We start from the raw sequence: 22,278 nt of genomic DNA, 5'->3' as shown, positions 1-22,278 counted from the left end.
TGGTCAAGGTAATTCATTCCATAAATATGAAAGGGATTACACCGTCAGAAAAAGCAAAATAAAAACCAGCCCAACACTGATAGGTACAAGGCCTCAGCCCAACAGAAATAAAAAACCACATAAAAGAAAACCCTAAAACTAACATCTAGCCCAAAACAAACACAAAGGAAGAACCCTAAATCTGAGAAGCTACAGTCGCCACTTTCTCCTTGCCGCGCTGCCGTCGCAAATCCACAACCGCCAGAGATGGGTAACTTGGAGGTAGAGGTGGGCACGGTTTGGATTGGATCGGTTTCACCTCAAAACCACGGCCGAACCAATTACAATATGATGGTTTGGCTTGGTTCGGTTTGAATAGAAGTTATAAAGGAAACCGAACCAAACCAAACCAATTTAAGATGGTTTGGTTCGGTTTGGTTCGGCTGGTTTGGGCCTAAGCCCAATTCTCTTTCTTTTTGCATTTTTTCAACATTGTTAGCCCAATTTTAACAAACAAATTCATAACATACATAAATCATTTTCTAGAGTACAAAACCATCCTAAAACTCAAAATGTCATAAAGCTTAATATTTCACTAACTAATATAGCTCACTTCAAATCTTCATATATAGTTATTAACTAATTAGAGTATTACACATGTAAAATAAAATATAAATAAATAAATATACACATAAACGGTTTGGTTTGGTTTGGTTTAAGCCGGTTTACGAAAGCTCAAAACCAAACCAAACCAAACCATATACGGTCTGGTTTGATTTTTAAACCGTTTGACTTTTTCTTGATCAAAACCAAACCAAACCGGTAATTACGATTTGGTTCGGCCGGTTTCATCGGTTCGGCCAGATTGATGCCCACCCCTACTTGGAGGTGGACTACCATTATATTAGGGAGAAGGTTGTTCGCAGGGAACTCATTGTTCACTATATTTGTTCTAAGAAACAACATGCAGATTTATTTCCAAAGGGTCTGTCTGCAGCTCGCTTTCATTTACTTATGCAATCCGGAACTTATATAATGCTATTAATAAAGTTGACCAAGTTTCTAGTGGACGAACCAGACTCACCCCTAGCAGCCAAAGCCATCTCTCCCATTTTCCTGCTCCTTTCTCTAAGCTCTCGCCCTTTTTCCGACTCCATCAGCTCCCTAACCCTTCTCTCCAATTCATCCCCAAATACAAACCCATCTTCCTCTCTCTGCTCCACAGCAATCGCCATCTCCATTTCCTTCACCAAAACACTCCTATTCATGTGCTGCTCTGCATAGAGCGGCCATGCCACCATTGACACGCCGGCGATCACCGCTTCAAGCACCGAGTTCCAGCCACAATGCGTCACAAACCCACCCACCGATTCCTTCTTCAACACTGCCACCTGCGGAGCCCATGACTTCACCACCAAGCCCCTATCTTTGGTCCTCTCCAAGAACCCTTCTGGCAACAAACCCTCCAAATCAAAATCATGAACTCCATGGACCCACTTGGTTTTCTCATCGAGGGGAGGCTTCTTCACCACCCACAAAAACCTCTGCCCACTCTTCTCCAACCCATCTGCCATCTCCTTCAATTGAGCCCCTGAGAATGATCCCATGCTTCCAAAACAGAGAAACACCACGCTTCGACTTGGCTGTTTATCAAGCCATGACAAACAAACTTCCGCCTCAGCGGCATCACCAGATTGTTTTTCTTCAGCAATCAACGGCCCAATGTAGAAGACGGGAGGAGTGGGAGCATCAGGAACACAAAGACCTCCAGCAATGGCTTTGAGGACTGCAGGAGGCTCCAGCTCTTCGAACGTGTTGGCTATGATCCCATTAGATTTGGGAAGGTGTGAGCAAAAGTAGAGCATGTCCCAATACGCAGGGTCGTCTCGGTCAAGCATTGGTCCAGGCATGTGGGGGGCCTTGAGAGGAGACTTCAACCCGGGAAACTCGAAAACAGTCTCGGTTAGATCCTTGAAGCTCTTGGTGGTTTGTTCCCCGATTTTCGGGAAATACAGAAAAACCGCAAGAGCTGCAGCGCCAAAGGTGGAAAAGTAGTAGGTGGGAATGCCGAGTTCCTTCGCCATTGGCAGCGCAGAGGAGCAGAAGAGGTCGATGATAAAAGCGCGAATGGCTGAAGATTTGGAGATCTCTTGGAGGGCAAGGCGGACATGAGGATCATTCCGTCGGATGAAATCGAACATTATGGCAGCGACGCTGCGGCCAATTAATGATGTATTTTCATTTTGAACGCGAGGGAATTGGCGGAAGGAGATGGAAGGATAGGCTAGGGAGATGCGGTGGATGTAGGCGGGGATGCTTGGACTATCCACAATGCTGCCGTTGGTGTAGAGAATGGTGATGGATAATTTTTCGGGGTAGTGATTGAGAATGAGCTTGCCTAGCTCAACCATGGAGATTATGTGCCCCATTCCTGGAGCTGCGTAGAGGACTATTGTTTCTTCTTCCATGGCTTTTGGTTGATTTGTGTTTGGCTTCTCTCCTCTGGTGAGGTTTTGAAATACTCTTCACGCAAGGTAGATGGAACGGAAATTCAACTCCGTGGAAGTTAGGTGAAGCACGAGGGCACAGCTTGTACACCAAAACGACAATCGCAAATGTAAAGTTGACAGTGATTGGCTCTTTCTTCTTCCTTTTTGCTTTTGTTTTTCTCGTTTTCATTTCGTTTTTACGTTGGGGATATCTTGACACTGAGATTTTTTTTTGACGAATCTTGACACTGAGATTTTTTTTTGACAAATCTTGACACTGAGATTGGGACATATAATCATGATCATAAGAAAAAGGGAATTTTAGTGGTTCAAAATTAGCTTTATTATTTAATCTTAAATTTATGCCTTATTATTCAAATAAAATATTCTAGAGTATCACCAAGAATCATCGGTTGTTGGAATTTTTAGTGTTTCAAAATCAACATATTATTCCAACAACAAAAATAACTATATTATTTAATCCGTATATTTATGTTTTTATTAATTTGGTAGTTTGTTATGAATTAATTATATTTCAATATCCCAACGGGATCTAACTAGGTAGAAAATTACCTTAACTTGCAAATTAATGGTGTCATGTTCGAACAGTCATGACACATTTGTAGTGTATGTGTGAGAAATCCTCACCATAATTTTGGCTATAAAAAAAAAATGATGCTTGAATATGGTTATTTATTTGACAAGAAACACATAATAACCAAATCAGCACCCAATTCATAAAGCAATCAAAATCTAGGAAGAATTTTGACAAGAAAAAGTTTGTTGAGGAATTAACCAATTCATGAAAATATCACAAACTTCAAATCACCAACCAAAACGACTCAGCAATTGCAACAGTACTTTTTGCAGCTACATTTGCAACAGTACCAAAAACAACATCTCCAAGTGAGGTTGAGGAACCTACACAAACCCATCCCAACCTCTTGGAACCTACACAAAACCTTCCCGAGGTCCCAAAGATCCTCCCTTCACTCCGCCAGGACCGGGTTTTGTTTCTTAATTTTATTAGAAGGATAAAATTGGATTGTTAGACTGGTAAAACTAAATTAATCTTATGGTAGTTGAGGTATATATAAGTTGTTTGATTATTACAACGATTAAGATGAAGTGAAATGCGGATAAATGCGTTGATTTTAAATAGAGGCTCGGGATCCTAAAGATAAAACAATGAGTTAGAATATTGAAGAATTCCGAGCCTCTGCATATAGGCTCCGTACATTTACCTCATTTCGGTTAATCTAAGCGACCCAAAAAATCTAATCACTTAACACAAGACAAGTCATATTTTATTTATTTTTATTTCCCAAAACCCATTTGAACACGTTAGAGCGTGTGTTTTTTTTTCTCTCCCGCGAGCGAGCGTGCTTCTTTCTTTCTTTTTCTTAAACTTCTTTCTTCCTGTTAATTGGGAGCGTGCTCTCTTCCTGGTTGGGAGAGTTCTGTGTGGTGCAATCATCTTACTTAGTCGGCTGGTTGTGTTGCAACAGCATTGAGGTTAGTTTTAAGGTGATTCCTCCTCCTTCTGTCGTGAACGTGTTTATTTACTTCTTTCTTCCTGGTTTGGAAGCGTGTTTCTTCATGGTTTGGGAATTCTTTGCGGTTCTATAATCCAATTTAGTCTTATGGTCGTCTTGCAACAGACTTGCGGCGAAGTTCATCGCCAATGTACGATTTAAACGGACATAATTTGCGGTGGTTTTATAGTTTAAATGGCTCACAATTTGTTTCTGCTCAGAACATGTTTGATAAAATGTCTAGCTCAAAGGGTATGCATTTAAAAGAATTTCTCTCTTTCTTTGACTATAGTGGAGAGCAGTGTCAGTGAGGGCTATGTATATATTCTTGTTTGGGACGTAAGGAATTCAAAAATATTACATAACTGATTCTGTCTTTTTTGGGTCAATAATTAACTTATCCAGTCTTTTCTTTGACTATGCTGAGAAAGCTGATGCCTGGATCAGAAAATGGAAGTAGAAATAGTGCTTGAAAGTTGAAACAAGGGAGGGAGGGTTATGTTTCTTGTATGTTTATCGGTATCACCATCATCATTGATCATTGTAAGAACATAATCTTTTTAAGATTTGTTGCTCAGATGGATATTAATGATTTTCTTGTATTTATTATGCAAATCTTTATTTTCTTCTTTAGCTATATATCTTGACCACTGGCTAATTGGAAGCATAGCGGCTTATATAAATTGCAAAACATAGAGGGCTAATATACAAACCTATAAAGTAAATACATAATTCACATGTACAAGGCGCAATTTTATGGTCATCTATGACTCCTCTGATTGATTAAGTTGATTCTTTCCCTTGATTTAGAGGATCAATTGTTTAGCTTCCTTTTAATTTGGATATATGAAATGATACTATACATAAGACGTGCCTAAGTTTAATTGATAATTGATAATGGTTTCTAAATTATCATCGATCATGCTCGTCTTAGATGCACGTACAGATGTTCCCCCAACATCTCAAGTTACAAACTTTTTTTCCCTCCTTTTTCACGTAGGAAAAATGTTGTGGAAGCATATGTGCAATTACAGTCCTTGCAAAAGGCCGAGTATTCCCTGAAGTGATACAAGGCATCATAAACATGTCTTCCATACAAGAACTTCAATGCCCCTCTGGCTCAGTGTAATCATTTTTGAGTTTGTAATTTGCTCTTAGGTGGCAAAGTGGTTAGATCATTTGAGTGGCTTAGATTAACCGAAATGCAGGTAAATGCACGGAGCCTAAATGCAGAGGCTTGGGATCCTCAAGGATGAACACACAACTTCAATGCGTAGAAGAAAGAAACATGTTGCTCCAGAAAACAAAGCCCCCAAACTTCAACATCCTCTTCAACGCCATTGAATTTTCTGAGCCTCTCGTTACATTTGAACAACCCAATAATTCTCATCCCATGTTTCCTCAAACCACACCACTTTCACAGCAAAGTTCTCAACTTTGCCATCCAAACTATTCTTTGGATAATGTTACCTATACAAAATTGGTCCAGTACTCTACCAAAACTGGGTCTTTAGTCCATGGCAAGCTTGCTCATGCCCACATGGTCAAAACTTGTTTTAAGCCCTGCCTGTTTTTGTTGAACAATCTTCTTAATATGTACTGCAAGCATGGAGAATTGGATAGTGCATGCAATTTGTTTGACAAAATGCCGAAGCGTAATGTCATTTCATACAACTCCTTGATTTCTGGATATACCCAGGTGGGTTTGTTTGATAAGGCAATGGGGGTGTTTAATGAGGCAAGAATGGCTGGTTTGAAACTTGATAAGTTTACCTATGCGGGTGCTTTGTGTGTGTGCGGTCAAACTTGTGACATTGAGCTAGGTAAGCTGGTTCATGGCTTAATAGTCCTTAGTGGGTCGGGCTCAGATGTTGTTTTGACCAATTCTCTTATGGATATGTACTCAAAGTGCGGCCGGGTTGATCATGCAAGGATTTTGTTTGAGAATTCTGATAACGTGGATGATGTCTCATGGAATTCCTTGATTGCTAGTTATGCTCGAATTGGTGCTAACGAGGAAACATTGAGAACTCTGGTGAAAATGCATCAATGTGGTTTCAGCTTGAATACATATACACTGGGAAGTGCCCTTAAGGCATGCTGCCAAAGTTTTGATAATTCAGAACTATGTGGGAAATTACTTCATGGGTACACGGTCAAACTGGGGTTGGACTTGGATGTTGTTGTTGGCACAGCATTGCTTGATATGTATGCAAAGACCGGTGATTTAGATGATGCGATACAAATATTCAAAGTCATGCCTTATCGTAATGTTGTAATGTATAATGCCATGATTGCTGGGTTCCTCCAAATAGATACGTTTTCTTATGAGCACGCAAATGAAATGTTCAATCTTCTGTCTCAGATGCAAAGGCTAGGAGTTAAGCCCTCAACATTTACTTTCTCAATAATACTTAGAGCTTGTAAGTCGGTTGAAGCTTTTGAGTACGGGAAGCAAGTTCACACTCAAGTTTGCAAGTACGACCTGCAGGGAGATGAATTCATTGGAAGTGGACTTATTGATTTCTACTCTTCATTGGGTTTATTTGAGGATGCTTTGAAATGCTTTAACTTAACTCCTAGGCTAGATATTGTCTCATGGACATCCATGGTTGCAGGTTATATTCAAAATGGGGAAACTGAAAGTGCATTTGATTTATTCTATAAACTCTTGGCATCCGGAAAGAAGCCTGATGAATTCATAATATCGAGCATGCTGGGTGCATGTGCTAATTTGGCTGCAGCAAGGTCTGGAGAGCAGATCCAAGGATATGCTGTAAAAGCTGGTGTCGGGAAATTCACTATTGTTCAAAATTCACAGATTTGCATGTATGCAAAATCTGGAGACATTGATTCTGCTAATTTGACCTTTACAGAGACAGAGAATCCTGATGTGGTGTCCTGGTCTGTAATGATCTGTAGCAAAGCGCAACATGGATGTGCAAGGGAAGCCTTGGAACTTTTTGAGTTGATGAAGAATTGTGGAATTGCACCCAACCACATCACATTTCTTGGAGTTCTGACAGCCTGCAGTCATGGAGGGCTTGTAGAAGAAGGTTTACGGTAGGATATAGATTAAAAGTTAAATTCCTTTGCTTTCTGTTGTCTGGTATGAAATAAGATTGGAAAAGATAAGGAAATGAGATAAAATAACTCCATTTTTCCTCAAACTTTCTGCACAAAATATGTGCAATATGATACGAAATACATATACATTTAAAAACTTCCCTTCATTTTTGTTAAGAAACCAAATACAAACAAATAAAAATTTCCCTCCATTTTACTTTCCCACTTTTCTTGTTTTTCATTCTCTATATTATTTTTTTGAACGTGAAACAAACTTCGTATTTTGCTTGTTGCTTTTCGGAGGAGGAAACTCTGTTTTATGTTCAGAACTTGGTGATGGTTAATATTCAGTAGGTAATAGACCTGAGTTTGGGAGTTGGTTGGGAAGCTAATAGGTGATAAGTTGCGGGGGATTGAAATTAACAATAGCACAAGGTGATTCATCTAGAAGTAATGAAGGAAAGAATCGGTGGAGCTTTTTGAAAATTGTACTGTTTTGAAGTCTTGAACTGCTAGGAATTAATTTAGGATTCAATGGGAGTCCTTACCAGAGTTATATGCCATATTTGAAATCTATTTAGTTGTTTCTAGATCATCACATCAGGTCTTTTGATATACAACCCTATACTTGGTTTATAAAAATGACACTCTTGTGAATGCATTTTAAATCCTCTCAACCAGAGTGAGTTAATTTCCTGATTTTACCTTGTTTAGTTCAGTAAGAATAAAAAGGTTCTTGTTAATGCAGATATTTTGAAAACATGAAGAATGATTATGGCATGACAACCAATGTAGAGCACTGTGCCTGCGCTGTTGATCTCCTGGGTCGTGCTGGAAGGCTAGTGGATGCTGAAAATTTCATTTCCAACTCATGTTTTGAGGACAATCCAGTTATGTGGCGAGCCTTGTTGAGTGCTTGCAGGGTTTATAAGGACACTGTTGCTGCAAAACGTGTTGCAGAGAAACTAATTAATCTTGAACCTCAGGCTGCTGCATCTTATGTTCTTCTGTACAACATTTACAATGATGCTGGCGTAGAGTTACCAGCCCAAAAGATCAGGGAGTTGATGACAGATCGAGGGGTTAAGAAGGAACCTGGTCTAAGTTGGATAGAGGTAGGAAACAAAGTTCATTCTTTTGTTAGTGGTGATCAATCTCACCAAATGATCCAATTAATTTATGCTCGGTTGGAAGAAATGTTGGGTAAGATAAAGAAAATAGGATGTATGATTACTTCTGGACCTGAAATCAAGGACAGAAAAGTGGTACACTACCACAGTGAAAAGTTAGCTGTAACTTTTGGAATAATCAGCTTGCCACAATCAGCTCCGGTGAGGGTGATGAAGAACTTGAGAGTTTGCTCTGATTGCCATACAACAATGAAGCTCTTCTCAGAGATGGAAAAAAGAGAAATAATCCTAAGAGATCCAATTCGTTTTCATCATTTCAGAGATGGTGCTTGTTCTTGTAGAGATTACTGGTAGCCGCATTCACAATGTATTGAGATTACATTCTTGGATAAATGCTCTCTTGTGGACATCAAAATTCTGGAGACAAATCTTTTCTCTACATATTTAATTGGAAGTACAAGAGTCCTTCAGTCAAAAGAATTAGAATAGCTGGATCCTCTTTGGAAGATGGTACATGAGATAACATTAAATAGGAAGCTAAAAAAAGTCTGCTATGAAAAACCAGTTTTGCTTCATCTGTACACCAGTTTGGACTTATCTGTACGCCGGATGATCAAGTATGTCAAAGGAGTCAGGTATATTTATAATTTATTGACCTCAATGATTGTATTTTATTTTTAATAAAATGGAATATGCGAGAAAGGGTTTTTGGCTTGGCTCACTTTGTTTTGATATAAAATGGTTCCACTGAAAAGTTCTTAAGTTGCCTTTTTGCCTTTTAATGTTTGTTTGATGAACATATAGTTCTTAGTCTGTGTAGGAAATGTTTTCTTTGCATTGTTTTGAATTTTGCATTGTTTACTTTATCTGTTAAAACCTCTTATCTTGTTTCCTCTTCCAGCCCTTTCATTTATGATCGGGAATGCTAGGTAGAGATGCAATTGGTGGTCTGCTTGGTAGAGAAGCAATTGACCTTGGAACTGGCTTATCAATGTCAGGTAACTTTTACTCCTATGAGATTAAGATGGTGAAAAGGAGGATCCGAACTCTTTATAACAACAGTTGGACATATTCACAGTCGTTTGTTCCTTTAATATTTTAGAAAAGTAACATTCAGGTGGTTAACTTCAGTAGATCTTTGGAAATTTTCTAAAGCCCCTAGTTTGTTACCTCCCTTCAACACTTTACATATGATGGAGATACTTGTTGAGACTGATCCTTAAACACTTTAGCTTGGAACCTTCTTGTTCAGTCGTGCTCATGTGAGGTATGCGACTATTCCTCTGATTTCACAAAAGGCATGTGATTCAATCCTTTATTTAACTTCTCGAGGAAATGTCTGTCAATCTCAATGTGTTTATTCATTCTTGTTGAACTAGATTATTAGGAACAATAATAGAAACCATATTATTATATATAGCCTTATTGGTCTGTCGCAAGAAAATACCAAGTCTTTCGTTGACATTTGGAGTACAACTTCAAGTGACTACGGCTAGGAAAGAGTATTCCTTTGCCTGGAACAGGCTTCAGGTTTCTCAGGGTATTAAACAACCTCTAGGTGGAGAGCACATAGGTCATGCATGAATTCACTTGCAATTGTTACCACATACGCTATGTTTGGTTATGTCTGAGAGACACATATCAAACTTCCCACAAGTCTTTGATCCAGTTGACTACCTTTACCAGTTCAAGTACTGACGATTTGCCTCAATGGGAGAGTTTGCTGGTTTGAAACCTAACATACCAGACTACTCAGCCTCTTCTCAAAGATCGAGAATGTACTTGTTCTGATGGATGAAAATGCCTTTGTCAGATCTGGAATCTGCAGTCCCAAGAATTTGTAAATTTCCAAAATGTTTAGTTTCAAGCTCCCTGGCTAAAGAAATTTTACCTTTCATAGATAAAATACAAATTTCATTGTTCAACTGAATTCGTTCGAAAAATTAAATGTTGAATTTTTTTTTTATAGTAATCCTGTTTAATTATATACCATACTTGTTCTTTTTCTAACCAATTATATGAAATATCTATATCCATGAAGATGTGAAAATTAAGAGCAGTAGTATGGTTGATTTCTTGCAGCATTGGATTATCTCCCTTTATATCCTTCTCGAACGCAACTTCCGAAAGCATCCCCGTTACTTTTTTGTATTCTCAACCATGGGCAAAAATAAAATCAAGCTGAATTGATTTCTCATGAACCAAACAGGAGAGTCACCTTCAAGAAGAGAAAGGCAAGTCTGTTCAGAAAGCTGACTGAGATAACAACCTTATGTGGGATTATTGCCTGTGCTGTGGTCTATGATCCTTCTGATTCCAAGATGGATGCGTGGCCTTCTCCACAAGAAGCGTTTTATGTACTGGAAAATTTTAAGAAACTACCCGAACAAAGACGAGGACAATTTATGATGGATCAAAAAGCCTTTCTGAAGAAAAATATATCCAGACTGAATGCACAATTGGAAAGAGCCAGATTTAAAAATCAAGCACTTGATGCTGAGGTACTTTTGATTGAATACCTGGAAGGTAAAAATTTGCGTGATTCTAGTCGTCTCGGAAGTTTGTTAGCACTGGAAGATCAATTGGCTAAAAAAATTAGTTTCATTACTAATAGGATTGAGTTCATGGAAGGTCTTGAGCCCAATGAAGTTGATGCTGAAATTGATTCTGATGAGATGGGGGATCAAGGCTAATATAGTGTCTTTAGAAGGAAGTAGTAACAAAAGCTCTTCAAAATAAATGTTGTGGTGTGTGTGGAAAGAGGCAGTGCTGGTGATACAGGTATTCTTATTTACCTGTACTGTCCCAAAATGTACTTTTCTCTTTCTGTTTACCTGACTGAATGCAGTTTTATTGCAATTATATAAGACGAAAGGTTGTGAATTTGTCAAAGATAAAATCCCTAATTCAAAAGCAAGTAGAGTGTAGCATTGTCTGTACATAATATACACATATCGGAATCCATGTGTGTCACAGTGCCAAAAGTTATAAGCATCAAAAGGAATACAAATAAACATCATCAAAACAAGCATCATCCTCATCAAGCAAAGAAATACGCCGTAATAGAGATATCGGCAGCACTAACCGTGCAGGCGCTGGGCGAGGTACACAAGATGCCAGCTCAGAGACATCAGCGACATGATGTTAAGCAACGACGAATATGAGTTTAGCTTCTTAAGCCTCTCGCGCATCTCGTTGAGCCTATCAGTATCAGCCTGAGCTCTTCTTTCAGTGACTTGTGAGGCAACCGTGGTTGTGGGTTCGACTTCAGTGGTAATTGGTTGCTGCTCAGCCTCTCTGCTGACTCTGGTACTAACATTTACTCTTTCTCTTCCTTCTTCCTTCTCCATCTTCATTCTCTCAAACATCACCTGCACCACACATGCTTTGAAATAAGAGAACAAAAAACAAAGAAAGACAGTGAAAATGCAAAACCATGCATGTGACAGCACAACTCCAAGCCAATTTCACTTTTCCTACTGCATCAGAACCTTGAATACCTATCGAAGTCGTGGTAATGTACCACTGTTTTATGGAATGGAAAGGAATTTGTAGACAAATATTGTGAACAAGACATCAGAATGAACTGTTTCAATGAATTATGGGAGTTCCCGAATTCTGCTTCATCTGAGATGAGGTAGAGATAAACAAACACAAATACAGGGTCCTTTGACTCAAATTATCTTTTTCTTTTGGTGAGACCTTCATCATGGCATAGTCTCATCTTTCTTTTCCATAGATTACATGGCCAACACAAACTGCAATGCACAACTTTTGTCCCACTTTAGACAGACTGGAGAGTTGTCTCTAGGGCCGACAGACCGCAATGAACAAACCACACAATTAATAATCATGCTTGTGAAGGGGATCGATCGTATAAACAAGTGAATCTGAAGCAGGATACGAAAGCCACAAAATATATACAAGATAAAAAATAATAAAAAAGCTACCTTGGTGGATCGAGGCTCCAAGTATAACATATTGGCAAAAATCATGAACAGGGCAGCCATAAGATTAAAGTTCTGCAACTGCAACATATCAGCGGCCTTCCCTCCGAGTCTCCAAAGATGTCCCAACAACGCCATCCCAACACTAGAAGCCATGGCCCTGAAATAAACCCTGTAAATCTTGCTCTGCACCATCCCAAACTGCTGCGGCGTCAAATTCCCCAACAACACGTGGCTCGAAACGAACGTAATCCACATGCACGTCCCATAAGCAGTGGCCAACCCAAACAAATTAGCCACAGACATCAAAGCGTCCAAAGCATCACTCAATCCCGTAGACCGCAGGGTACCGTACCAAATCTCTCTCCCTTTGTGGCCCAGTTGATGAAACCTGTTCTGGGTCCCACTCTTGAGCTCCTCTGCTCCAGTCTTGACTTTCTCAGCAGCATGCTCTGCAGTCTCTTTGGCCTCTTGAGCTTTGCTTGCCAAGTCTTCGCACAGGTTCGACGCGTTGCTCTTTATATCCCCGGCCAAGGTCTCCCCCATTTCCCTGGCCGTTTTAGCGGCGCGCTTCGCTTTTCCCACTGAGTCCTTGGCAGTTTCCTCAACCTCATGAGCTTTATCGGACACCGTTTCTTTCGCGTTTTCGTATACATTCCCCACCGCCTCGCCCGTCTTCTCGTACGCACTTTCCACCGCCTCCCCGACTTTATGTGCCGCCTCCTTCGCCCCGTGCACGGTCCCCTTCACAATCTTCTTCTTCATCTCGAGATCCCTTGCAATCTTGTGCTTGCATTTTCCGTACGCGTCGCATATAAGCTCTTTCGGGCTGTGACGTCCCTCTCCATTGGAGATGCCTTGGCCGAGGTTGGGGAGAGCAGAGGCCGCTTCCTTCATGTTGTCCATAGCTTTGTCGAATGCCCTCGAGACCATAGAGGGCGACGACACGTCATTGTCGGAAATGGAAGAATGACGGTCTTGTTCCGGTGAGATTGAGACTTTGGTGATGGGATGGCCATGCTCGTCATACTCCACGACGACAACCCTGTGCCCATGTTTCACTATAACCTCCCTCTGATGATCTCCTTGCTTCTTCTGCTGGTTCTGATTATCATTTTGTGGGCTCGGAGACCACATTCCAGCGCTGGCCAGCGAGCTCACAACCAGGAACACTGCCAAAAAATTCATCATTTTTTTCTATTCTTTGAATATCTTGGTGGTTTCTTTCTTGGTCGTCAGTTACTGAAGATCACAAACAATTTGGAGGTACGAAATTTGTACTTTGATCATTTTCAAAGGCCGTGCGTGGCGGCTTGACACGTATAGATAGATAGTGTGTGCTCGTGTCAACTTGCATGGCCACGTTGAATTGTGCGTGTCGATAGGACAATGTCAGGCTCCTTTTTCTGGGATTGAATTCGTAGCTCAGCTAATTTGGCCCCTCCCTCCATTGGTACCTATCTTGTTTTTAATCGGTGCATGTCACGTCACCATACTTTCCTAGGCTCCAAACAACACAGTCATTTACAGCCCAAGTTAAAGTGATAGCCCAAGTTGGCATTTACAGCCTCCTCCCATTCAATTTCCCTAAATGAATGATTTATTTATTTAACACCAACAAAGTGTTTGCAGACAACAACCTCATCCACCATTCAATGTCACGTCACCCCATCACACCACACCACACTCCACTACACTAGATCACAACAATTATTATTTTATAATTAATTTGTTTTTTTTTTAATTAGTTGTAATTAAATTTTTTATTTGTTTGCATACGCAACGCAATGTTTCACTTGTGACTTGTCCTTGTCCACAAATATCCCAAAAATGGCATGCCCCAACCTTACACTATGTAGGCCCCCTCTGTTTGATGTAAAAACAACCCGAGAGATCGGTCCAAATCCTCTGTTTTTGATTCTCTACGCCATGATTTGCTTGATTTTTATCATTCATACGCTACTTTATTAAAATTGAATCTAAGAAACTTAAAAGTTGACACATCATCCTAAAAACAAAAATCCATTTTACTACTAATTGAAAAAGGATAACAAAAAATCCTAACCCAACTAACGTGAGGTAGGAAGGAGAAAAAAAAAAAAAAGGACTCAAGTACGTAATCTTTCGTGTTAGTTGGGTTAGGATCCCTTTTTATAAAAAAAATTCAGAGTAATTTGGGATTTTATTTTTAAGATGATGTGTCAACTTTTAAGTCCCTTAGATTAAATTTTAATGAGGTGGCGTGTGAATGATAAAAGTCAAGCAAACCATGGCAAAAAGAATCAAAGTAGAGGATCCAAATTCAATCCCAATCCAATCCAACATAATAGGAAAGCTAAAAATTTATGTGACACTGTAAACTTTTTTATGGTTTTTTTATAGCAATTTTATGTGACCTATAGACTTGATTCCACTTTATCCTCTAAATTTTCAATTTGATTTTGAGCCCCCTTAAACCCTAATTGACTCGACAAATTCTTGCATTCAAATCATGTTTTAATGGACATTAAAAAAATTTAAAATGGATGAAAATGGGGTCTAAAAGGAATAATGGGTCGAATCAATTAGGGTAGGTAACAACAACCATAACTTGAATAGATAGAAATGCTCCTGAATTTGACAAAGGAATTAACAAACTTGACAGAAGAGGTAACATTGACAGTTTTTGAAAAATTAGGGGTCTCAAAACCAAATTGAAAGTTCATAGGGAAAAAACAATATCTATATGTCGAGGACATTGCTAAAATTTCCTTTTTTTTAAAGGTTTGACAATCAATGTATTTTTTTTGGTCGAAAGGCAAATTCATTGAAAACCCACAAAAGGGCAAGGAACACAACCAAAGGGCCAAGCAAGGAGCACCCGCAAAAGACAAACGCAACAACACCAAAACAGGACCAGATCTAACTAAAACCCAGGCATAGGCATAGCATGAAGATCATGATCCCGCCGGAAACAAAATTAAGCTGGCAAAAAGCCAGCAGTAAAACAGAACCCACACCTAACATGTGGTAGCAACACCAAGTTGAAACAAGAAAAAATACAGAAAATACACGCCCAAATCACAAATCTACCACAAAAACCAGTAACTCTCAAAGTAGACCAAAGGCACAGGGAAAGTAACCAAGTAACAGGAAGGAGGTGGTGCAGGCACCAGAGTCGGAGCAAAGTCGCGGCTCGACACACCTTCCGAGGGGTACGCGAGAGCTCGCGTTTAGAGTTTGCCGTTGAAACCGGGTGATGAAGTCGGTTCGAAAGGGAAGTGGGGGGATCTGGGTTCTGGTCATCAGCAACCCAAGAAATCGCATCTTCGCCGAAATCGTAAACACCAACGCACCAAGGGAAGCCCAGCAACTGAAGTGACGAAGGCCAATGGACAGCTCTGTGAGAGATGGAATGGTGGAGATGTGAGGGATCTAAACAGATAGGAGGCATGAAGCCTTCGATACAAGCAGTGAATGCTCGAACGACGTCACCCGCTCTCATCCTAAGAGAGAGCATCGGAACCAGCAAAATGGGAACACCAAATGCCCGAGAGAGAACCTCGATAGACCGCGGCGGCCACAGGGGAAAAGCACCCAAGCCACCGAAACACCACAGCAAAGCCCGGATAAACTAGATCCAGAATAGATCTACCGGAGATGCCAAGCAACAGAGCAACAAAACCACCCTTACCCAGCCACGCACACCCTGTAAAACCCAAAGACAGAGCAGAAGAAAAAGGGAGAGAGGAAGAGAACTCAGGGAGTGGGGGAAGGAGTGGACGGAAGGCAAGGGAAGGAAGGGAGAGGGGGGCGAGAGAAGAGGGGAAGAGTGGGAAAGAAACAGGGGAGGGGGGAAGGGAGGGGGGAGAGCAAGAGGAACTCACCCACCCCCAAAGGGGGTGGCGGCTATAACTCCAAACCTTGTCTTTCTTTCACAGGGAGGAACATATGATATCTTACAAGAAGTAGATACTTAATAAATTTGGTGTTTGCACGAAGAAGAAAAAAAGGTAAGCGGGTGGTATTAATGTAATAATAATTCATTCATTAATGATCACAAGTCAAGTATCCCAAACCTACGGATACACAAAATGCACTCAATTCACTTCATCCAAAGACCACACTAGTAACTGCTACAGTGAACGAAAGAACTTTGCTACAGTGAACTCGCTTCGCTCCAGACTGCTACAGTGATCGTGCAGATTTGGATCTGCCTTGGCTATGGAAGACGGATCTCCTGGGTTCTTACCAGACCTCCGTTTCCTTAAACGCAGCCGTACTGCAGATGAGACTGAAACTGATAGTATCATGGGTGCTGATTCAGATCCCAATCGGCTGGTTGAACCCAGCCCAGACCCGTCGAGCAACACGGTTGCTGCTCCAGTAAGCTTCCGAGACACTCTCATGAATAAGGTGCCCCAAATGTTGAACTTGGGAGTGGATATTAATAGCTTGAGTGACACCCATGAGGAACTCAACGATGATGAAGATGTGCTGATCTCTAGAGGAGACCGGGGCCCAAGTATAAAATTTTCTGAAAGAGCAATGTCTCGCCTCTGTAAACCTTGGCAAAATGCCTTAATTATTAAGTTGCTGGGCCGCTCCCATACTTATAATTATATGCTAACGAAACTACAGCAGAAATGGAGCCTTAAGGGTGGATGGAAACTAGTCGACCTGGTGAATGATTACTTTGTTGTCAGATTCGATTTGGAGGAGGATCTCAACTTCGTACTCACGGGAGGACCTTGGATTATTGCAGGTCAGTATTTGATTATGCAAAAGTGGGTACCTGGATTTTGTCCTGCTACTGCAAAAATTACCAGAATGGCTGCATGGATCAGAGTCTCTGCCATCCAGTTAGAATGCTTTGATGTGTGGGCACTTAAGAGAATTGGGAACCTGCTGGGGAAGCTTCTAAAAATTGACACCCTTACCACTTCTCAAAATCGTGGTAAGTTTGCTCGTCTTTGCATTGAGTTGGACTTATCTAAACCACTTGAGGCGTTCTTACAAATTAATAATGTCTGGTACAATATCGAATACGAAGGGCTTCCAGATATATGTTTCTTGTGTGGGAAATATGGTCACAGTAGGATTAATTGCGACTTGACAAACAGACCTGCCTCAGACATTTCTGGTGAAATGCACAATACAAATAAGGCTATTCCTCATGGCAATGACTCTGCCATGGGCAATGATACTGAAATGGGCAATGAGAAGGATGTCTTGGTCAGTGATGGCCTACGGGGCCCCTGGATGATTGTAACCCCAAGGAGGAGAATTAGAAATGGAGGAAAGGATTGGAATGGTAAACTGAATCCTACTGGTTCAAGATTTGATGCTCTAAGGCATGAGGGGGAGAGCTCGGGCGAGAAGGATGCAAATGGGATTGAATCTGTTGACCAAACAAACTTGGGACAAGCTGATATAATTAAGACGGTTGCTGGTACTGGGCAGAAAGTATGGACCAAATCCAAGGCGAAAAAAGGCAGCAACAACATGGCTCTGCATGACATTTCTAACCAGATCTCAAAGGAGAAAGTGACTTTGAGGGACAGTGCTAAAAAGACAGGTGGTTACAACAATTTTAGTCCTGGGAAGATGACAGGGAAGGTGCTCCCTGAGGGAAAAAAGATTTTTAACCAGGTTTCTGTCAATGACCAGTTGAATAACTGGATTAATGGTCAGATTGGGTATGATAAGCAGGGATTATATGTCTTTGGGCACCAACCTCCTAATATTGTGAATAATGTTAGGACACCAGAAGAGGAGGCTACCACTACTATTGACACTGATCCAATAGCGGAAGGTTCAGCCCCAGCAGAGTTGATGGACCTTGCAGAAGGCCAAGTTCAAAACCAAACTGGAGAACTAGCTGATAGTACCTTTAAGTTTTCTAAAGGTATGACCGTTGTTTCCAAGGTATAGCCTTGTCGCTGACAGTTCCCTTTTTGTCTGTCTTTATGAATATTTTATGCTGGAATGTTAGAGGTGCTGCTTGCGCCAAATTTAAAGCTACGATGTTGGAATTAATTAAAACCCATCGCATGGATATTCTTTTTCTGTGTGAGCCTCGGATTAGTGGAAAAAAAGCTCTGTCTGTTGTGAAGTCATTGGGATTCCCCTGCTATGAAATTGTTGAAGCTAATGGTTTCTCTGGAGGTTTATGGTTATTATGGAATGATGCCAAAGTCTGTGTTGATGTTATTGGTACAACTGACCAAGCCATCACTATTTGTGCCTCTTGGCCTGGTCAAACGCCTTGGTTATTCTCTGCTGTTTATGCGAATCCTTGTGCAAAGAAGAGAGATCAACTGTGGGAGTATCTTCAGTTTGTGGCTGGCTGTCACCAAATGCCTTGGCTACTTGCTGGGGACTTCAATGAAATGCTGCATATAGATGATAAATTAGGGGGAGTGCCCCATAATAGATTAAAAGGTTTTAAGAGCTGGGTCGATGGTAATGGTATGGTTGATTTGGGATTCATCGGTCCTAAGTTTACTTGGACCAATAAGCGGATTTTTGAAAGACTTGATAGGGCAGTGTGTAACTTACAGTGGAGAAGTTTGTTTGCTGAAGCTCATGTCAAACACCTACCTAGAACTAAGTCTGACCATAATCCTATTAAGGTTTGCTTGCAGTCTGGCTTCACCCCCTCTCTAGCTCACAGGCCGTTTAGATTCGAAGCTATGTGGTTGAAGCATGAGGGTTTTAAAGAGTTTATTATCCAACAATGGTCTCATCTTTCAGGTTCTTTTGTGGCAAAGGCTCGTGGTCTAATTGATCCTCTCAAGCAGTGGAACTCCAATGTTTTTGGTCATCTAAAGAAAAGGAAAGCTAGACTTCTAGCTCGAATTGATGGAATTCAGAAATCTCTCTGTTTGGGGCCTAACAGATTTTTGAATAACCTGGAAGTCGCTCTTGTGGAGGAGTTTAACAAGTTGCTGGATCAGGAAGCTACTTTTTGGCATCAAAAGTCTAGAATCAAATGGATTCAAGAAGGGGATAGAAATACTAATTTCTTCCACCTGTCTACTATTATTCGAAGAAGAAGGAACAAAATTGAGAGGTTGAAGAACGAGCATGGTGAGTGGGTCGAAGAGGCCAGCGCAATCAAAGCTTTAGCTGTCAGGTACTTCTCCTCCTTGTTCTCTCATTCTCAAGTGCTGCATACTAATTTTGATTTTCCCAATCTTTTCCCTAGCATTGATCCAAGCGATCTTAGTATGCTGCATAAAAGCATTGATATTGTGGATGTGAAGGAAAGTCTATTCAACATTGGTAGTCTGAAAGCTCCTGGTGTGGACGGTTTTCCAGCAGCTTTTTACCAAACTCAATGGAATCTTTGGGCTGTTGAGATTGTGGATTTGATCCGTAAAGCTATGATTGATTGTATTGTGCCAACTGGCCTCAATGATACCTTGATTACCCTGATTCCAAAAGTGGACAGCCCCCATTCTATGTTGCAATTTAGACCAATTAGTCTCTGTTGCACTCTGTATAAAGTTATCTCCAAAATCATTGTTGCCCGGCTCAGACCTTTAATGCCTAAGCTTATCAGCCCAAATCAGGTCAGCTTTGTGCCTGGGAGACATATAACTGACAACATTGTTATCGCGCAAGAACTTATGCATAAATTCAAAGCTTCTAAAGGGAAAAAAGGGTTCATTGCTTGGAAGATTGATTTGTCCAAGGCCTATGACAGGTTGAATTGGAGCTTTATTAATTATGTGCTGAATGAAGTGGGTTTACCTCCCAATCTTACTAAGCTTATCATGGATTGTATCTCTACTGTGAATTACCAAGTTTGTGTGAATGGTGAACTAACTGAAGCATTCAAACCTAGTAATGGTATCAGACAAGGAGATCCACTATCTCCTTACTTATTTGTTCTGTGCATTGAGAAACTCTCTCACATTATATTCGATGCTGTCAGAAGGAAAATTTGGAACCCGGTCAAGTCCTCTCAGTCAGGGGTATCGATTTCTCACTTGTTTTTTGCAGATGATTTAATTTTATTTGCTGAAGCCAGTCCTAAGCAAGCCCGAGTTATGAAGAACAGCCTGGATTCCTTCTGCCAAATGTCTGGTCAGACGGTGAATTTTGACAAGTCTGCCATCTATTGCTCCCCCAACACTGGTACTGCTATTGCCAAAGAAATAAGCTATATATGTGGGTCCCCCCTAACTGATAATCTGGGTATTTATCTGGGGATGCCACTTTTACACTCTCGGGTGACTAGACAAACTCACAAAAGACTGGTGGATAAAGTTTACAAGAGGCTAGCGTCTTGGAAAGGTAAACTCCTATCTCTTGCTGGCAGAGCTACCATGATTCAAGCTGCCACGGCTGCAATCCCCATTTATGCTATGCAAACTGCTAAGCTTCCTGCTAGCATTTGCAAGGACTTAGATCGTGTTAATAGGAACTTCTTCTGGGGAGGAAGTGGGAAAAAACAGAAGGTGCACCTTTGCCAATGGGATTTGGCTTGTACACCCAAAAGGAAAGGTGGCATGGGCTTTAAACGAACCTCTGATATGAACCAAGCTTTATTGGCCAAAAATAGCTGGAGATTGCACTGCAAAGACCAAGGGCTATGGGCCAAAATCTTTGAAGATAAGTATCTGAAAGGGAAGTCCATCCTGGACAGCTCTTTGAAGGGTAAAAAAGGTGGCTCATCTACCTGGAAGGGGATTTTACATGGCTCCGACCTCATTAAAAAAGGGTTGAAGTGGAGAATTGGCAATGGAGTTACTGTTAAGTTTTGGAAGGACCATTGGATCACTGATCGTCCTCTAATACATCATGAGGAAACTCTGTACTCTGAAACTGTGGACTATACTGTGGCTAACTTTGCTCATGATGGTTGGTGGGATATTGGGAAGCTTCGGGATATGCTTAATGAGCAGCTTGTTCAGCAGATTATTAGCTCTCCTGTTGGCTTCAATAGCAGCTTACAAGACACTCAAATTTGGAACCCGACAGCTGATGGGATTTTTACAGTTAAATCTGCCTATGATCTGTTATTTGCTGAGATGAGTGAGGTTGATCTGTTTTGGCTAAGCATGTGGAAATTGAAAATTCCCCCTAAATTGAAAATCTTTGCTTGGTTGTTGTACCAGGGTAAAATCCTATCTAATGAGCAGAGAGCAAAAAGGCACCTTACTCAGGACCCTTCCTGTATGATCTGTGGTTGGCTCTCTGAATCTGTCCTCCATATCCTTAGAGATTGCTCTAGATCTAAAGATATTTGGAAGGCTGTGTCTCCCTCCCTACATAGGACCCAATTCTTCCAATCTGAGTTAAAACCATGGCTAGCTGCAAATCTTCTCTCTAAACGTGGTTGGAGGGGTGGAATACCTTGGAGCTTGGTATTCATCTATACTTGCTGGCACATCTGGAAATGGAGGAACAATTATGTGTTTAACGAGGAGGAAGAGCTGCCCTTCGAACCTCAGAACCTTATCTTGGCTAATGCCAATGAATGGTTCACAAATGCCTTTGCTACCAATTCCAAGATTACCAAAGTTCCTGTCTACCTGGTGTGGGAACCTCCAGACTTTGGTTTTTTTAAACTAAATGTCGACGGCTCTCGGAAATCTGCTACTGGTGATATTGGTGCTGGTGGTGTTATTCGCAACTCTGATGGGGATTGGATTGCTGGATTTGCAGCCAACTTAGGCAAGGGTCAGATCCTTGATGCAGAGACTTGGGGGCTGGTTTTTGGGCTTAAACTTGCAGTTGATCGTGGGATCTCTAACCTCATTGTGGAAATGGATTCAGCAACTACTATACAGCTTATTCAAGCTCCTGATTACAGTAATTTCCACCCCCTTGCTGGTGTGATTTGCAGCTGTAAGGATTACATGGGGAAAATTAATAATTGTGTTGTCAGACACATTTTTCGTGAGAAAAATTGCGTTGCCGACTGCTTAGCTAAGTCAAGTTACAATGTAGAGCTGGGAGTTCATCTCTTTGATAATGCCCCTGAGTGGGTGAGATCAACTCTTGCAGATGATAGTGCTGGGGTTCACAGAACCCGCCTAGTTTGTATTGATTTGTTTTAGTTGTTGTTCCTGGGGCTTGGCCCCCTATCTCACCAAAAAAAAAAAAGACCACACTAGTACACTAGCAAAGAAAATTAAAC

The 22,278-nt window shown here is 40.9% G+C and overlaps 4 protein-coding genes and 1 pseudogene across 7 annotated transcripts; 3 read left to right on the top strand and 2 right to left on the bottom strand.

Annotated features, from left to right (window-relative positions):
• Positions 1 to 569: 569 nt before the first annotated feature.
• LOC110767051 (UDP-glycosyltransferase 88F5 pseudogene) lies at positions 570 to 2,484 on the bottom strand (annotated as a pseudogene).
• A 1,229-nt stretch (positions 2,485 to 3,713) lies between these two features.
• LOC110767083 (Tetratricopeptide repeat (TPR)-like superfamily protein) lies at positions 3,714 to 8,555 on the top strand. Of its 4 annotated transcripts, none has more exons than XM_088246851.1 (4): positions 3,714 to 3,983; positions 5,004 to 5,128; positions 5,212 to 7,066; positions 7,818 to 8,555. In XM_088246851.1, the coding sequence occupies exons 3-4, from the start codon at positions 5,256 to 5,258 to the stop codon at positions 8,551 to 8,553; spliced, it is 2,547 nt and encodes an 848-aa protein (XP_088102977.1). In that variant the 5' UTR covers positions 3,714 to 3,983; positions 5,004 to 5,128; positions 5,212 to 5,255; the 3' UTR covers positions 8,554 to 8,555. The 4 variants fall into 4 exon arrangements, with proteins under 4 accessions (XP_088102977.1, XP_088102976.1, XP_088102978.1 ...); XM_088246850.1 differs by adding an exon at positions 4,130 to 4,546 and having other exon boundaries at positions 5,004 to 7,066; XM_088246852.1 differs by lacking the exon at positions 5,004 to 5,128 and having other exon boundaries at positions 3,714 to 3,995.
• A 237-nt stretch (positions 8,556 to 8,792) lies between these two features.
• On the top strand, positions 8,793 to 11,084 carry LOC110767085 (agamous-like MADS-box protein AGL80). Its single transcript, XM_021970519.2, is given in 4 exon segments — positions 8,793 to 8,834; positions 9,101 to 9,197; positions 10,282 to 10,378; positions 10,381 to 11,084. Coding segments are annotated over 3 exon segments (672 nt in total). The 5' UTR covers positions 8,793 to 8,834; positions 9,101 to 9,134; the 3' UTR covers positions 10,893 to 11,084.
• LOC110767084 (uncharacterized) lies at positions 11,076 to 13,569 on the bottom strand. Its single transcript, XM_021970518.2, has 2 exons — positions 12,150 to 13,569; positions 11,076 to 11,570 (listed from the first exon to the last, which is right to left on the bottom strand). The coding sequence occupies exons 1-2, from the start codon at positions 13,335 to 13,337 to the stop codon at positions 11,280 to 11,282; spliced, it is 1,479 nt and encodes a 492-aa protein (XP_021826210.1). The 5' UTR covers positions 13,338 to 13,569; the 3' UTR covers positions 11,076 to 11,279.
• Positions 13,570 to 16,349: 2,780 nt separating this feature from the next.
• LOC148298104 (uncharacterized) lies at positions 16,350 to 22,217 on the top strand. Its single transcript, XM_088249751.1, has 3 exons — positions 16,350 to 18,033; positions 18,123 to 19,263; positions 19,336 to 22,217. The coding sequence occupies exons 1-3, from the start codon at positions 16,350 to 16,352 to the stop codon at positions 22,196 to 22,198; spliced, it is 5,688 nt and encodes a 1,895-aa protein (XP_088105877.1). The 3' UTR covers positions 22,199 to 22,217.
• Positions 22,218 to 22,278: the final 61 nt, after the last annotated feature.

Source organism: Prunus avium, chromosome 1, assembly GCF_965620075.1.
Source record: "Prunus avium chromosome 1, drPruAviu1.hap1.1, whole genome shotgun sequence".
Taxonomy (NCBI): Eukaryota; Viridiplantae; Streptophyta; class Magnoliopsida; order Rosales; family Rosaceae; genus Prunus; species Prunus avium.
Note: the sequence above shows the minus strand (reverse complement) of the source record. Positions and strands in the feature narration are given on the sequence as shown.

What these genes read in the sequence shown, in the direction of transcription:
- LOC110767083 (XM_088246851.1), top strand. Translation starts at nt 5,256, where the DNA reads ATGAACACACAACTTCAATGCGTAGAAGAAAGAAACATGTTGCTCCAG. An exon ending in CTTGTAGAAGAAGGTTTACG is followed by an intron (nt 7,067 to 7,817) that starts GTAGGATATAGA and finishes TTGTTAATGCAG; the next exon opens with ATATTTTGAAAACATGAAGA.
- LOC110767084 (XM_021970518.2), bottom strand. Translation starts at nt 13,337, where the DNA reads ATGATGAATTTTTTGGCAGTGTTCCTGGTTGTGAGCTCGCTGGCCAGC. An exon ending in TGGAGCCTCGATCCACCAAG is followed by an intron (nt 11,571 to 12,149) that starts GTAGCTTTTTTA and finishes TGTGTGGTGCAG; the next exon opens with GTGATGTTTGAGAGAATGAA.
- LOC148298104 (XM_088249751.1), top strand. Translation starts at nt 16,350, where the DNA reads ATGGAAGACGGATCTCCTGGGTTCTTACCAGACCTCCGTTTCCTTAAA. An exon ending in TACCTTTAAGTTTTCTAAAG is followed by an intron (nt 18,034 to 18,122) that starts GTATGACCGTTG and finishes GGAATGTTAGAG; the next exon opens with GTGCTGCTTGCGCCAAATTT. An exon ending in ATCAAAGCTTTAGCTGTCAG is followed by an intron (nt 19,264 to 19,335) that starts GTACTTCTCCTC and finishes TCTTTTCCCTAG; the next exon opens with CATTGATCCAAGCGATCTTA.